Below are 16,619 nucleotides of genomic sequence, written 5' to 3' on the forward strand. Positions count from 1 at the left end.
AAACATAAGAAACAAAGTGCATTTTGTCAAACACTTCCATAAACAAAACAAGTGAATACATGCTACGCTCAAATAGTTTTCCACATTCCCCTACTTCAAATAATTTTCAGAACAATAAAAAATTGGACTCAGACATTGCTTCAAATAGTTTTCATGGCTGCATTATTTTAAATAACAGCATTTAATAGAAAATTAAAAGTGACTTTTCACTTATCCAAGCTTATCCTGTCTTCTGTCTTGTATTATGTCAATCTAATGAAAATCAGAAAGTGTATTCTTCAAAACTGGAACAATCTGTTCTAATTTTAATGTTGTTATATGTATTGTGCATTTTAAAGCTATTATCTGTACTGTGCATTTCAAAGTTGTCATGCGTAATTACTTGTTTTAGATTCATCGTTACACTTATTGACTTGTATGCCTATAGTGTCTGATATCACATCTGTTTCTTTTAGTTATTGATACGATGCAAATGCAGATTTTAAACATATTCAAACGTATTCATGTCAGTGATAAAAGTATCATATATGTTGAAATATGAGAAAACATAATGTTGAGAACATGTATGAAAACTATTTATATTAAAACCTAAATCAAACATACCCTTAACCCCGATTATTTTCATTATATCCCAAATCTCAAGGCCCAGAACAATTTTTTTTCATGGTTGTGCATAGTTTAAACAATATCTCGTACATAAAAAAAAACACAGTATCTGGATACACTACTAGGACATTATATAAAATGAGAATGCAGCAGTGTAATGTTCATTCCAATTTAATAGCAAACTTGAAACTATCAGGGGAAGCATTTCATCCTCTGCAAAACGACGTATGAAAGCTATGTTAACAATTGGAACAAATATTATGGTCTTGATTCAGATAACGTTTATTATTTTACCTGTCGTTCAACTTCAACAGCTGAGGCAGCTAGTCTGAGCTTCAAAACTGATCTGTCTTGCTGACAATTTTCTGTCTCTTTGTCTAATAAAAGGTACAGACAGCAAGGTTTAGTGGGAAAGAGAATCCAATCCAACACAACTATTAAGAAAAGCTAAGAGACAAAAAGACTAAGTACTAGATAGAACTTGGAATTGCCTTTCCATCCAAAAACTGCAATGTAGCCTAATAGTAATCTTGATAGGGTAACTAACTAGCATGGGAAATCAAGCAAGCGAAACTGGACATTCTTATAGGATATGATTACATCAGGGTTCAGCCATGAGTCTATTTTAATTTAACTTTGGATGAGCTTTCCAGGGACATACATAAAATGATCTAAACTGTATTATTTTTGCAAACAATGTACCTTTGTATTGAGGAACAAAAGGAAGCCTTACCTCTAAACTTGAGCTTTTTATTCAGGGGATGACAACTTTGGATGGGTCAATCACATCCCATGGAAGAGTAATTTGAAATCAAGGGGGTTTCTGAGGTGACTATGGAGGGAAGAGCTTGAGTTGGTTTCAATGGTAGGAATCTTGTACTCTGAGACCGATTTCAATGATGTTTAGTAACATAGACACTAGGCATTTTCTGCCATTCATAATCCAGAATCTTTACAACATCTTGTCAGGTCTAAAATAAGAGGGCTTGGTTCAAGACTACTTCTACTCATAGAGCAAGAACAGCTTTTGTATATGTCAATTACCTCTAAATTTTTATTAGAGGGTGAACTCTGAGATGCATCACAAAAAATATGGGCATCGTCCAATGCATTTTTTTCCAGTATTAGTGATTCACGATATAACATTTGGTAGTAAAAGCAAAGTTACCACCACAACATTTAATCCCAGTAGTTTATCAAATTTAATCCCAGTAGTTTCAGTCCCTATAATTTATTCTTTAGGATATCAGTCCCTTGTTTCAATTTGTTGGATTTTGGTCCCTGTCATTAGGTTTTAGCCCCAAATTATATTTGTGTCCCTAATTTCCATAAAGATCTAGTCCTTAATGTTTCAAATTTCATATTGGCAACTGAGGGACCAAAATCAAAATAAGGGAAACTATTAGAATGTAATCGGCCATTACAGATTTATAGAGAATTAAGCGTTACATATGAAAAATTAGAATGATTGATTCCTAATTATTAGGTGTATTTATTATAATTGATTATGTATTATGCTATAAATACATTCTGTGTGATCTACATTAGACACACAATACATTCAGAACATATATAATTCTATAGAAACTATAAAGCTACTATTCAAAAGAAGGACAAAATCCAAATCAGGTGAAACTACTTCTCTAATTTGAATCAACAAGCAACAAAAGAAAATTAAAATTGAAAGATTCTTACCATAGTAATAAGATGACAAGATAGTGATGCGTTCCATTGGCTGAAAAAAGAAAAACAGAATTATCCAAGTACAAAGGGAGAAGTAATCACGTTAACAAATTAAAGTTTGCTCCAAAAACATTAAACGAAAGATAAGCATATACACATTTGTTCTATTAGAAAACCAGCAGATCCAAGAAGATACCAAATAAGCAATTGATTGGTTTTATGCCGATAACAACAACAATGGACCACCCCAACAAATGTAAGAAACAATTAAGTTTCAAAACATTCTAAGCAGTGCAAACTTCAACATTCAGTAAGAAGGATAAAAAGTATTAGAAATACCAGCTCACAGTTATCGTCTTCGCCCTTAAACATAAATAGTTATTGTCATATGAATATAATTTTTTGAAGGCATCATATCAAACGAGAAGAACTCTTGTTACTGTAAGAAATAAGCACAATAAATATAGACAAAAACTATTAAAAATTTAGCTCATATTTAAATTATCAAGATAAAAGATAAATGAACATAATATTTTAAATGTTCAACTGATCACTAAATCTTGACTGTCAATGTAAGGTTGTATTACCAAGATTTATAATTCCCATTTTATCTCAAAAACCAACATTTCTAACTTAATACACCCCTTTTTCTGAATTGCTCTATTATACAAAAACCACCCTCAGTTTTAGCAACAAAAGCCCAAAGGTGAATAATTTGAAGCCACATAACTTCTATAGAGAATTTTTCTTTCCCAAATACATACATACAAATCTATGCATTCAAGTTGAGGATCCCCCTTCCCCACAACAACCTACCTCTCCCTTTTCTCTTCTTCCTCATTTCTCAATAGATTTGCCCATGGCTTCTCCACAAGGTTTTAAAAAACAGTAGTTGCAGGGAAAAAAATGTAAATTTCCTAAAACATGGAAACATGTGCACATTATACATGATTGAACATTCAATGATGGAAAAAAAGAGCAATGCGCAAAATGGATCAGATTTCTAGTTTACCATTACAAATATACCCTCTTTGCGGGTAGGTAGTTGCTCGAGCTTTGTCAATGTCTCATCGCCTTTAGTAACTTTTCCAAATATTGCATACTGAAAAAGGCTTACATCAGTATATCAATTGTAAACATCACAAGATAGAGTGAATGGGTTTGCAACGATATTATATTGCAGCATAGTTACCAAACCTTTCCATCAAGATGAGGAGCATCTCCAAGTAGTATTGAAAATGAGGATGAACCACTGTCTGGATCATCATACCTGTGAGAACAAATTTGCATGTCAGGTCCTTCAACAATTTCAAACCAAAAGAATGCTTTCAGAAATACGCAAGGAAGATAATAATGAGAACTTTTACATAGCTGATTACTCCAACAATCGTGTGTTAAGATTATAAATTCCAGTTCACTCAATATATACTAAATATAACCTTAACGCTGCTGCTAGCATCTTCAATAAACTTGTGTCAGTCATACACATCAAAATAGCAAAGATTCCAAATGCTTCCACAGAGCTATCTTTTATCATTTAGCCACTTTCAGTTCATGGGATTTTACTCTACTCCTTCAGCATGCTAAACAGTAAACAACCAAAGCCTGCCAACCCTTTACAAACCTTACGTCCCCTCTCCTCTTAAGTCATTCATTTGGAAAATAGGGTTAACACTCTGTACTAGCGATATATTTTTAAGCTAATGAATAACTTGTTCATGTTGTTTATTGTTTATTAAGTGGGACTTGAAGTATGTCTTGTGTTTCATGATCTTATGTTTGAAATATATTTGAAGTTTCTGTATTGAGTTTATTGTAATTTTAATTTAATTCATTTGCTTTATTAACGTTGATAGTTAATTACACTATTAAAATAATAATTTTATTTTATTTAGATATAAGGTTTGTCAAAAGGAAAAATATATATTTTAACTAAAACGAGGAAAAGATGTCGAGGTATAGGATATAGGTACCCAATACGTATGAAAATGAGGATTAAAGATGTTTTCTATGTCAGTATGGGCCCAGAGATGAGTATCTTCGTAGAAGTGGCTACGGAGATAAATACTTTACCACCCTATCCAAAATCTAACTATTGTCATACCTAGCCCCTGTGAGATGCAAAGGCTTCTTGGTGGCCAAGGTATTTATGTGGGAGACCAGAATATTAAAAATAGACGATGTGGGTGTGTGACTCCTAGAACAGGTCTTTGAATTGGGCTGACCAAAATCAGATGGTTCATAGGAGTGGTAGAGCTCCGGCCAATAATGGCATTCACAATGGAGCCTTTACCTACAAGGATAGTTCGGAACAGATAAGCGAAAATAAATGCTAAAAACAAATTCACGAGTAAATCTAATTTTTTCACCCAAAAACTCAGTTTTAAGGGATAATTGGCTAAAAAGACCAAGATCATGTATGTACTAGTTCTTCTCAAAACTTGTACTATGACACTCGACCCATCATTAATCCTGGCTTGAGCAGACCAAGGGAATACGGATATAACACAAAGGTAGAACACCATATCAAAATTAAACAACTATTTGCTGAAAATCTACACGGATCATGAAACTATGAAACTTGGTAATCACCAGCAACCACAGTTCTAACTAGTTAGTTTTAAAATTATGCCCAGAAAATAAAATTTGAAGTCAAACTAAATTTTGCACAGACTAAAACTCATAACTAATTAGTGTTAAACCATGCACAAATGCAATTTAATAACAAAAAAAAAGTGACGAGAATCACATTAAATCAAGAGCTTCAGCAGAAGAAATATGCTATTGCAAGCAGCAATTACTGTCTAGAAAGACCTAACCTTCCCATGGAAAGAATACCCCGAACATGTTTGACGTCACTAAATTCACCAACAACAGTCTTATCAGACTCTCTTTTCTGATCCTCATTCATGGGAGCCGATCTCCCATTCGAGACATCTGCTACTTGGGCCACAAATCCCTTATCCACCTGGGTATTGAATTCAAAGCCATTGACTCACAAAGCAATAAAACACACAACACCTTCATAAAACCCAACGCTCACTAGCTTTTTTTCCAGAGAACAATACCCGAAAGAAATGGTTAGTGTTATATCCTCCAAGTCGCACGAGCTTAAAAATGTGGTCAACAGTTTTGGGTGCAACGGTTGGATAGAAACCAAATTCAATGTCCCCATACTTTGTCTGCATCAGAAAACACAAGAATCTAAGTGACCAACCAACAGGTAACAAACAAAAAGAAAAAAATTGAAATAAAATTCAGAAACAAACAATCTAACAGCAAGCAAGCCGGGATTTTTCACTGAATATGCTGCTTAATTCCAGTTTTCACAAATACCCAGAACATAAATAACTTGGATCGTCTCTATCAAAAACAAGGGTATCCACAGTCTGAGCTTCTCCACTACTTAATAGAGCACGGATAGAGAACTCCACTACAATTCTACAACACTGAAAGCACTACATATGTATGAAACTCAATTCAAGCTTTTACTGCAAATCCAAGCAATTACAAATGAAAATAGAAAAGGATCAAGCTTCATGAAATATTAAAATAGAGAAACCTGAAAGACGACGCGAGTCGATCCCAGTTCGGGTTCCAGAGCGGAAATTGCAGATATTAACGCCAACAAAGTACAGCCTTTGATCCAAAATCTGAATCCTCGTATCCACATTTCGTCCAACGTAATTTAGTACCTTTTCACCTCCGAGAACTAGAGTCAACCATCACAAGTACAGAAAACTGAAAATTGAAACTTTTTTCTGTTAGTTGTTGGTATCATTTGTACCTTCCTCTCATGTTATTTTTTTTTTTTTCATGAGATTCGTTTTGGGTCTTTTGTTTCCAATACAACGGCACCAACCATTTTTAAGCCCGTGAATACGAATACGAAGCTTAACAGTATGGCATTGGTCTGGGCTGAAATTACCCAGAATGGATCAGGGTTGCACTTCCAAGTTCTTCCTGCACCTCCAAAGTTTTGTAAATGCCTAAACTATCTAAATTCTTTTTCCCTCTCCTATAATTACTTCACCCATTTACTTTTTACTCTCACTTTCTTTAACCTAAACCTAGTTGCACCTCCCTGGTCCTTGCTTTCTCCACCCTACCCTTGTACTACCACAAATTCTTATTTTCCTCTCTTTCTCAATATTCAACCTTAATGGTCGAGGGGACATTTGTTTTCATTTACATTTATTTGGTTATATTTGTTGATAAATGTTTAGTACATTGTAAATCATCTGGACGAAGATAGAAATAGGGAAGGTAAGGTATAGGATTACAAATTTTGGAAAATAGGTTTATCATATTTCGAAATTCAATTTTGAAGTTAATCGAATTTAGAAATATTATTAAATTTGGAATATTAACCAGATTTCGAAATTTGGTAAAATCATTAATTAAATTTTGAAATTCCTTGAAATCCTTAAATAGATTTTGAAATTTGTAAAAAGTCTTTAAAAAAAATTTCAAATTCAATATATATATATATATTATTTTTTAATTTTATGTTAATTTAATTTTGATGGAATTTATTTATTGTGTTCTATTTTTTGGTTTAGGATTTTAATTCTTTTTAGAATTATTAATTTAATTTTTTATTTTAATTATTTTTTTAATTCACTTTAATGGTTATGATTTTGTTGTTTTTTTTATATTTTTTTTATTTTTTATGTTTTTCTTAGGTTTATGGATTTATATATATCATTGTAAATTTTTAATATTTTTAATTATTATTTTAATTATATTTAAAACTTTATTTTTATTTAATTTTATATGGTTATGGTTTTGTTATTTTCTTTAATTTTTTTCTATGTTCTCGTTTTCTTTATTTATTTTCTTTAAATTAGTTGCTTTTTTATGTTTCTTGATTTTAAATTTTTATGAATTTGTTTGTTATAGCAATGACAAAAACATGAGGTGCATCTACATATCGGGCCAAGAGTTCTTCACAAGGTGAAGCCAAAAGGAGACCTACGTCATCTGTTTATAGAAGGGGTCGTCCTAGAGAAGCTGCAACATTATCTCATCTTTATCTTCATGAGCAAGAAGAGGATGTTATTAGGGAGTAACATAATGTTGTTAAACAACACGAGAATTAGGGCTGGGCAAAAATAACTTATGTGTACTGTACTATAGTTAACTATACTATATTATACTTAAAAAAACTGATCCATTTTTACTAAAAGTTCAGTATACTATTTTATGGTTTAGGTTTTAAAAATTGAACTTATAACAGTTTCGGTTCAGTTAACTGTGAGAACTGTATCTACTCTTTTCTCTTCTCTAGTTCACGTTCAATTGCTCCGTCTTGCTAAGAAAACGTTATTTAATAATAAAATATTAATAAAAGAAATCGTTCAAATAAAAAATTAATAATGAATTTTTTAAGACAAAATTTTTTTATCACAAATTTTTATATTTTTTTATCACAAATTTTTATATTTTTTTATCAATAAACATACATTACTTTTTAAATAATATTATTTTAAGTAATAAAAGTAAAATATATTTTTTAAAATTTAATTTTATTAAATGATTAAATAATATAAATCATAAAAAAAAAGACTATAAAAAAATAATACTTTAAATTTATTATATTCTTTAACATATTATTAAATATGTAAAAATATGTTAAAAAAACTTTTAGTGATATTAAAATGTGTGTAAGCACACACACTAAAATAACTATTTATTTTAAAAATCAACTTACTTTAAAATAAATATCAATATTATTATTTTTAAATGATAGTATTTTACATACTAAAACTAAAATATATTTTTTAACATTAAATTTTATTAAATGAATATATAATGAAATATCATAAAAAAATAGTAATGTAGCAAAAATAATTAATATTATAGAAATATCAAATGACAAAAAAATTAACAAACTTTTATTAAGAGTAATTTTTCTAGTATCATCTTTTATTATATTATAATAATTAATAAATATTAGTTTAATTTTTACATAATAAAATATAAATAATAAATAATTGATTAATGAAACAATTTTACGAGGGAACAAAATAAATATAAATAAAAAATTAAAAAAATAAATATAAAAGTAAAATAATATTCATGACAAAATAAATATAAATAAAAAATAAAATAAATAAAGAAATAATAAAATAATTTCCATACACATATAATAATAAAAGAAATATAAATAAAATAGAAAATAATAATATCAAATAATTAAAAAGTTAATTTGTAATGAATAAAATAAAATAAATATTAAAATAAATTTCAATTAAAAAGAACATGTATTGTTATACTATTCAGTTTAAAAACTAGTTCAATTGAGTTTAAAATTATTATAATTCAGTTTAAAATTAGTATAATTAGTAGTTCAGTTTAGTTTATATTGTAGTTTAGTACAATTTAGTATAGTTCAGTTCAGTCCAGTTTGATAAAACAAAAAACAGTTCAGTTCAGTTTGTCTGAACTGTTTTATAGCTCAGTTCAGTTTAGACAAATTAGTTTTTAGTTCAGTATAAATTTTAGTAATACAGTACAGTTCAGTTATATTTGTCCACCCCTAACGAGAATGTTGTTGAAGAAGAACATGAAGTAGATGGATTTCTTAGAGGTCCACATGATACATCATTATTCATGAGCTATGTCAATCTAACAGTTTACTTTAAAAGTGTCACTTATAAGATTTAGTTTTTTTTTTAAATGACATCTTTATCTAAATATGTTGTAAGATGATGATGTTATAAATTGCATCCCAACATGAACAAAAGTCTCTCGTACTATTCCCCAATACTTTCTTCAACTTAAAGTGAAGAAAAACAATCGTAATACAAATGACATAAACAATGTCATAAAACATCTAACAAAAACAACTAAATAAAATAAGATTAAATCATATTTATTTGATGTTGTGTTTTCTAAATGCATAACTCAATTTGTCGAGACCTTTACAAATTATTTCTTATATGAAATGATCCAAGAGTCATTGACATATTCATATAATGTTCACCTGATTTCAAAATTTAGGAGAAATAAATACCGAATTTCGAAAATGGATGAGTTTCTTAAATGAATTTTGAAATTCAGGATAATTAAATATATCATTTCAAAATCCGGTGAGTTTTTCAACCAAATTTTAAAATGGGATGAATTCCTGAACAAGATTTCAAAATATGGTGAATTCCTAAATTAGATTTTAAAATTCCATGATTTTCTAAACCAGATTTTGAATTTTTTTAAATTTTAAAATTTGGTAAATTCTTAAATCGAATTTCAAAATCCGGTGATTTTCTAAATTAGATTTCAAAATTCAGTAATTTCTTACATTGGATTTTGAGATATGATGATTTCCTAAATAAGATTTTTTGAAATTTAATTAGTTTTTTAATCAGATTTTGAAATCAGCTAGATACAAAATATAATAAAAATAAATATAAATTTTAAAGGAAATAAATATAAAATTTAAAACCAAACTTAATGAACAAGAACGCTTATACTTGAAAGATAAACGAGATGAAATGAAGAAGATGAAGAAAACCAACTGAACAATAGAGGAAAACGAATTAAAAAATGAGTTACTGAAACAAGCAAAAGACTATGTCACACGAGAGAACCACACCAGCGAGAAGAAGAAAACATGTGAAGACGAATGAATGTCTTTGATAAATGTAAAGGGCACAATAAATACGTTTTGGTAAGCAATAATTACCATTTACTTAATTATTTTTATATATATTTTTAGTGAAGGTAATTTCTCTCAGCATGAAACTTGTAGGTGTAGGAAAAAAACTGAGATATAGGAAGAAAGATCCAAAGGATTATCTTATGGCCCATGCCAGTCACGCAAAGCCCCTTTTTATCTTTTAGTTCCATTACAAATTTTATGAAAACAATCTCATAAATCACAAAAAACTAGTTCTGGTAAAAAAGATTGAATTAGTAAGTTTTAGTTCAAGAATATACATTACAGAAGATAATTCTCATAAATATATTAGGGCATAACTATGTTAAGAAAATTGTTTTCCCAAAATATTTTAGTTTTTTAAAAAAGGCAGTATGCAAATAGAGAAGAAGAACTTGCCAATAGCATCATACTTAACTTATTCTTTTAGTTTGGGGCCAAAGGATGTGGCCCTAACGTGAATTAGAGTCTTCAATATGTGACTTTTTTCTTTCTGCATTTCCATATTAAAAGAAAAAAATTAAAATACTTTTCCTATTGTACCACTTCACCTACCCCTGCCATTACCATTGCACCTCTATTCTCCACTACAGAGAAACGAGAAGAATAGAAAGAACTCATTTTGCAAAAAAAAAAAGAAAAAGACTCGTTTTGAAAAATATTATATATATTCTTGAAAACTTGTTATGCAAAATTTTGTATGAGAAATCTTGTTTTATAAATGTATTTGATGTGTTTCGGAAAGCTTGTTTTGTTTCAGAAATTCTGTTAGAAAATCTTGTTCCAAAAATTTCAGGAAGCAACTTCCGAAAGATTTCCAGAAAAGGTATAATCTATAAATCATTTTTACGAAAATAGTTCTGAAAATACAATTAGAAATTACAGGGGTGCAGTTAGAAATTATGGAAGTACAAGAAATGCGTATCTCATTGGCTCGTGGATCTGGATTAAGTTGTGGGTTTCAAGCGTTCAGCAGAAGGGAGAAAACCAAAAAAGAAATAAAAATACAGTTTTTAAAAGGCAAAGAATTATAAAGTTTGATTTGAAGTGATATATATTCACATTTGTAGTGAGAAAAAATTGATGATTTGCACACACTAAAATATGTTGTTTCGATCCTAAATCCATCTAATCAAATATTATTTAAGGAATAAAATAATAAAAATAAATGTTTTTAAGATTAACTAAATTATATATTTGTTTTTCAATTAAGCATTCAAGATACTATAGTTAAGATAGACTCTAATTTCCCTCTCATATCATATCAAAAAATGAATTTTAAATCTAATTACACTCTTTAAAACTAGTTTGTAATGTGAAGTTTACATCCATTTATACGTTATAAATTGATCTTATTTTTAGTTGATGTGAGACTTTTAACCTGTATGGTTTACTCCAAAGGAAAAAAAATCAATATTTTAACTTTAAAATAGCCAGTTATTTGATCTTGCAACTCCCTTCTTTTTTTAGTTTTGATTTAATATTGGCAGAAAATTAATGTTGGAAAAGGTCTTGGTACAAAAATTGAACAGAGAAAATTACAAATTACAAGTGATTATTATGATGAAGGAGACTTTGAAATGTGGAATAGTAAATTATAGGTACTCGAGACTTATAGGCCTAGGCTGAAATTTTGGGCGCATGCTAATGTTTAGGTTAAACGGTTCTACACAGAAATGATAGTAACAACCTATATTTACTATAAAGCAGTTTGAAAACACAGAAAAGATGAAGACTATTCACAATAACTCAAAACCCCATTAACATCAAACTCAATCATTGTTACCAAACTGTTCACTAAGCACAGGAGAAGACCACTGCACAGGAGAAAACCTTTCCAGAATATGCCAATTTCAATTGGGCAAATCAAAACCCAAACCAAATTCCCTGAAAGTAGATGAAGAATTTGTTGTATTCAGAAAAATAAAAAAATGGCATATGTGCGAGGTTTCAAAAGTAATAAATTTGAAAAGATTTTGCATTGAGCACCTTTCTCAATGAAGTGCAATTGCAACGTTTGTTGTCCATAAAAAACAATTCTATTCTTCTTTAAGCAGAACATGAACCTGATTCCGTCTCTATTATTGTGGCCCAAAAGCCCACCTCCATTCGGTAAACCTCCAACTGTCTTCTAATCCCTATCACTCGGAAGAACAATCCTTCAACGTTGCTATCTTTCATGATTCCACGTCAATGTTAACTTTATTTTATCTTATTATTTTTATTTTTATAGGTAAATGTTAATACTAAGTATTTTATCAGCGGAAAGAGTTGAACTTATAATCTTTTTCACCTTTTTATTTCAAAAGAATATCAGTAATAATTAAGGGTTTAATATTATGATTACAGGAATAGTAACAAAATAATAGCCTGATTAATAGAGAGACAACTTACGTAAACATTGTACTCAGGTTTTGCTTTCACTATCAATATCATTGTTCAAAGCTTGAGTCAATATTTAAGAAAGTCGTTTTCTAAATACAACGAGTCTATATATGGGAGGAGCATCATTAAGAACACAATTCAATTAAGGTGCAAAAATTGACTAAAATACTGTTTTAATGATTTCGACCACAAAACATTGGTACATATACATTGTACATGGTGAATACTAAATGCACTAGTGTTTTAAAGGTGCTAGGTTTAAGTGTATTTTTTTTTATAAAATTATTTTGTAAAATGAGAATTATGGTTATTTATATACCATGAACTGATTTTAAATTTAGTGGATATGAGATCTTTAAGAATATAGAATATTACAGACAACTAAATATTGGTATATGTTATATATGGTGTAGTAAATTATATCTATATTTGAAATTTTTTATGTTATTTTCAAAGTTTAAACAACAAGTACTATTTTTTTATTATTACTTATATTTTTATCTTTCACCTCATTTTTACTTCTTTTTTAAAATCTATTTTTCTTAATTTTAGAAGAAAAATTCGTTGTTTTTCATATATTTTAAGAATTTTATTCTGATTTTTTTAACTGGTTTTTTCAAAATTTAGGATAACATTAATTATTATTTACAGCTTACATAATTATTTTCATCTAATACGAATATATTTAATTATTATTTTATTAAAGTAAAAAAAGGTTTATTACATTTGTTTTTTTTAAGAAAGAACTGGTATTCAATATGCACTCATTTACTTTTTATGTCTTTTAAGAATATTTTACAGGGATAAAAAGTATAAGAAATTCTTGTATTCTAACGAAATAGTAGTTGGAACAATTTTTATTTTATGAGATTTTCTCTAGGTCTAAAAGTAAATATATGTGTAAACTATTTAATAATCAGTACAATACTAAAGGTATAATATAATAGAAAAACTAATAAACATATGATGGAAACATTTAAAAGTGAGATAAAAATGATGATGCATGTTTGAGTTGCTATTTTGGTTATTATTATTGACGACATGGAATTTAACATGTTGCTCTTGGCGATAAAAACAAAAATGTTATATAGGGTCTTACCTATATAAAGCCAAAATTGAAGCATAAGGAAGTTGAAATTCACCCAAAAAATTGAGGTTCGAAGGGTTCTTCCCATATATAAGTCACACAAACCCATGATGGGTACCACTTAGAACCAACTTCTAAGCAAAAGTTAGCAACGAAATCATTATATTAAATGGTGAGTGTGAATTCAACCACCGCTAAACCCAATCTTTTCATTTTACAATTTACAATCAAATCTAAACACACATCAACAAAGTAACACTAATTAATACTTATTTATTCTGGTAATTGTTGACCATAACTTCTAGAAGGTAACATTTTCTTTCCCTAAAATTAATTATAATAAAACCAGATTATTATCCTAAACTTGAAAAAGTAAAACACACTTATCTCCTAAAATCCCATCCAACCAAAGACACTAACATCAGAAAATGACCTAAAATTTATTAGAAAGTGATTTTTAAGCTTAACTCAATCCCACAAAACCAGTTTGTATGGTGATGTTTGCATCCCATTTATATATTATAATTTGGCTTTATCTCTAGTAGTCGATGTGAGACTTCCAATATACCCCTTTCACGCCGAGATATAAACATCTCGAGTGTGAGAGTAGAATTAATGAATGATCAAATAGTGGTCCGACAACAGGTGGAACAGAATGCTCACATATATTTTGTTAGGAAAGATTCTTACCTTGGCTCTGATATTCCTAGCAAGATCTATGTGAGTATTTTGTTCCACCCGTTGTTGAACCACCCATTAATTATACTATCACGCTCGATATGTCTATACCTCGATGTGAAGGAAGTGTATTGAAAGTCCCACATCGACTAGAGATAATGTCAAATTATAATATATAAGTGGAGTGCAAACATTACCATACAAATTGATTTTGTGAGGTTAAATTAAACTTAAAAACTATTTTCTAATAAGGTTTATGAAAAAAATGAAATTAAAATGAAGCACTTGTGTTAGATATGATGATCTAACAGAAAGGAAAGACGTTTTTAGGTTTATTTAGTAGCCCGAAAAGGAGTTGTAGCGAGTCTGAAATTTGGGTTGACCTAAAATGAAAAGTTGGTTATTTGAATTTTGTGAAAATTGAATAAGGGGTGGGGTTTTGGGAGCACCATGTTTGAGGGCATGTGGTGAAGCATAAAATGCAGGGAAATGGCTCCATGAGGGTGATGTTTAATAGTGTTAGGCATAGAATAGTGACAGAGATAGACCACTAATTAGTTGTCGGCCTTCAGATTTAGAAAGAGTGGCATAATTGTGTGCCTATGTGTGTAACATTTTCCAACCACCCTCCAATTGCAACATCAATTCCTACGCAATCCTTCCCTCTCTTTCTCTCCCTTGTTCATTTTTGGCAAAAATTATTTCAGATCTTGCTTCTTCCTTTATTCCGTGAAATCAATGTATCCTCTACCAAGCTACTCATACTTCTTCCATTTTTTTCTTTTTCTCAATTTTTTATTTCTTTACCTAATAAACCATATTTCAAATTCTTCATACTTCCATCCATATGAGGACGGTGTCTCTGAGGGTTTCATCGATTTCAAGGATTCATCCTCTATCAATTCAATTGAATGGCATTTTACTGTGTTTGGATTAATATGATAGAAAAAGCGATTTCATCGAAGTGTGTGCGGAAATAGAACATATATTTAAACAAGGTAGAAAGATCATTCATGAAATGGTCATTTTCACTTTTCCCAAAAAAATCTAATCAACTATTATAGTTTTTAGCACAATTTTATGGTTAAAGAAGAAATATAAAATCTCAATAATCTTAAAATGTTTTAAGACTTTCTCAACTTTATTTAATTGCTTTTGTGCTCTTTCTTTTTGTTTAAGGAGTGACTCATACTAAACTTTATCACAAAAAAAAAAGATGTTACTACACAATGAGAGGAAAAAGAAGCCATAACACGTTTTCTGAAATCTAACAAGTCGGCACGCATTTTCTATCATTTAAATTGATCAACAAGTTTTTTCTTTCTTTCTTAATTTGGATAGGAGAGTGATATGTAAAAGCAAACTAGAGAGACAAATTTAAGCACCGAGTGAAATTCTTATATATAGTAAAAAATAATAAAGTGAATATAGAAGAAAAAAAATAATAAATATTTTAATCTTTAAAACTTTATAGATTATAATTTATATCAAATAATATATGAATTAAGTTATAATAATGATTGGAGACTTATTAAATCGAAATCTCACGGATTAAATAATTATTCAAAGTAGCTGAAAAAAACCTAACACTTGTACATAACATGCATACCTAACTTGTTGTCCTTTACTTTGTTCATTTTTCTAACTAAGATATTTATTCATATTTCTAACGAAAGTATAGTACCTATTTTTGAGGTTAGGGTTTATTTCTTTTCATAGCTCACCTGTAGGAAGAGATAGCACGAATTAATGGTCCCTTCTTAATATTTCTCATCCTCTCATTATCCCATTGTTGCCTTCAAATCTTGTTGAAGCTGAATCTATTTTGAAACATTAGCTTAATAAAAACAAAAGATTACCAATAAAAAAGAGACTCGAATAAAAAATACAACGACGGCCATATTCACATTCTTTGTTTAATACATACGTGAATAATCGTCTTTCCAATGAACAATAAAAAACCTGAAAACCATTAGATATATCCAAGTTTATTGACATGCCCTTTTGTGCAAATGAAACTGGATTTTATAGTTCTTAACAAATGAAAAAAAAATGTTATAAAAATAAGAGATTCTGCTAAAAGTAACTCATGAGGTCTTTCAAGATATATAGATTACAAAGTCAATTATTGTTTGCACCGATATTAATCACCTTTAAAGGCAATTATACCTTGTTGTACTGACCTTGTAATAAGAAAAATATAAGCATGATTTAAATTTTAAAAGATTATCGTGATACAATGTGGAAAAACAAGCGAGTCGATTTCTGAAAATTTGCGTATAACTCAATGAAAAGGCATATGTGCAAAGTTGAACGAGTACAAAAGAATTTCCCATTAGGCTTTGGTTTTTTATCTTTTTCTTTTCATTGAGTGAATCAATGACACAAGTTGAAAGCATGGAACTGAAAATTCTGCAAGCACAAAGAAGAAAGTGATATTGATAAAAGAGAGGAGGGAATGAGAGAATTCATTCCTGATTTGCCAAGAAACTGAGCAGGTACCGTAATTGAATAAAATTG

General features: G+C 29.3%; 1 protein-coding gene and 1 long non-coding RNA gene across 2 annotated transcripts; both read right to left on the reverse strand.

The window, feature by feature from the left end:
* Positions 1–551: 551 nt before the first annotated feature.
* LOC108322480 (peptidyl-prolyl cis-trans isomerase CYP23) lies at positions 552–6,080 on the reverse strand. Its single transcript, XM_017554593.2, has 8 exons — positions 5,852–6,080; positions 5,358–5,471; positions 5,109–5,257; positions 3,487–3,559; positions 3,302–3,391; positions 2,302–2,341; positions 901–983; positions 552–819 (listed from the first exon to the last, which is right to left on the reverse strand). Exons 1-8 carry the CDS (start codon positions 5,960–5,962, stop codon positions 799–801), a joined length of 681 nt encoding a protein of 226 aa, XP_017410082.1. The 5' UTR covers positions 5,963–6,080; the 3' UTR covers positions 552–798.
* Positions 6,081–11,554: 5,474 nt separating this feature from the next.
* Positions 11,555–15,963, reverse strand: LOC128194214 (uncharacterized). The gene is made up of 3 exons (XR_008245543.1): positions 15,824–15,963; positions 11,939–12,087; positions 11,555–11,836 (listed from the first exon to the last, which is right to left on the reverse strand). It is a non-coding gene; the product is annotated as an uncharacterized LOC128194214 (long non-coding RNA).
* Positions 15,964–16,619: the final 656 nt, after the last annotated feature.

Source organism: Vigna angularis, chromosome 10, assembly GCF_016808095.1.
Source record: "Vigna angularis cultivar LongXiaoDou No.4 chromosome 10, ASM1680809v1, whole genome shotgun sequence".
NCBI lineage: Eukaryota > Viridiplantae > Streptophyta > Magnoliopsida > Fabales > Fabaceae > Vigna > Vigna angularis.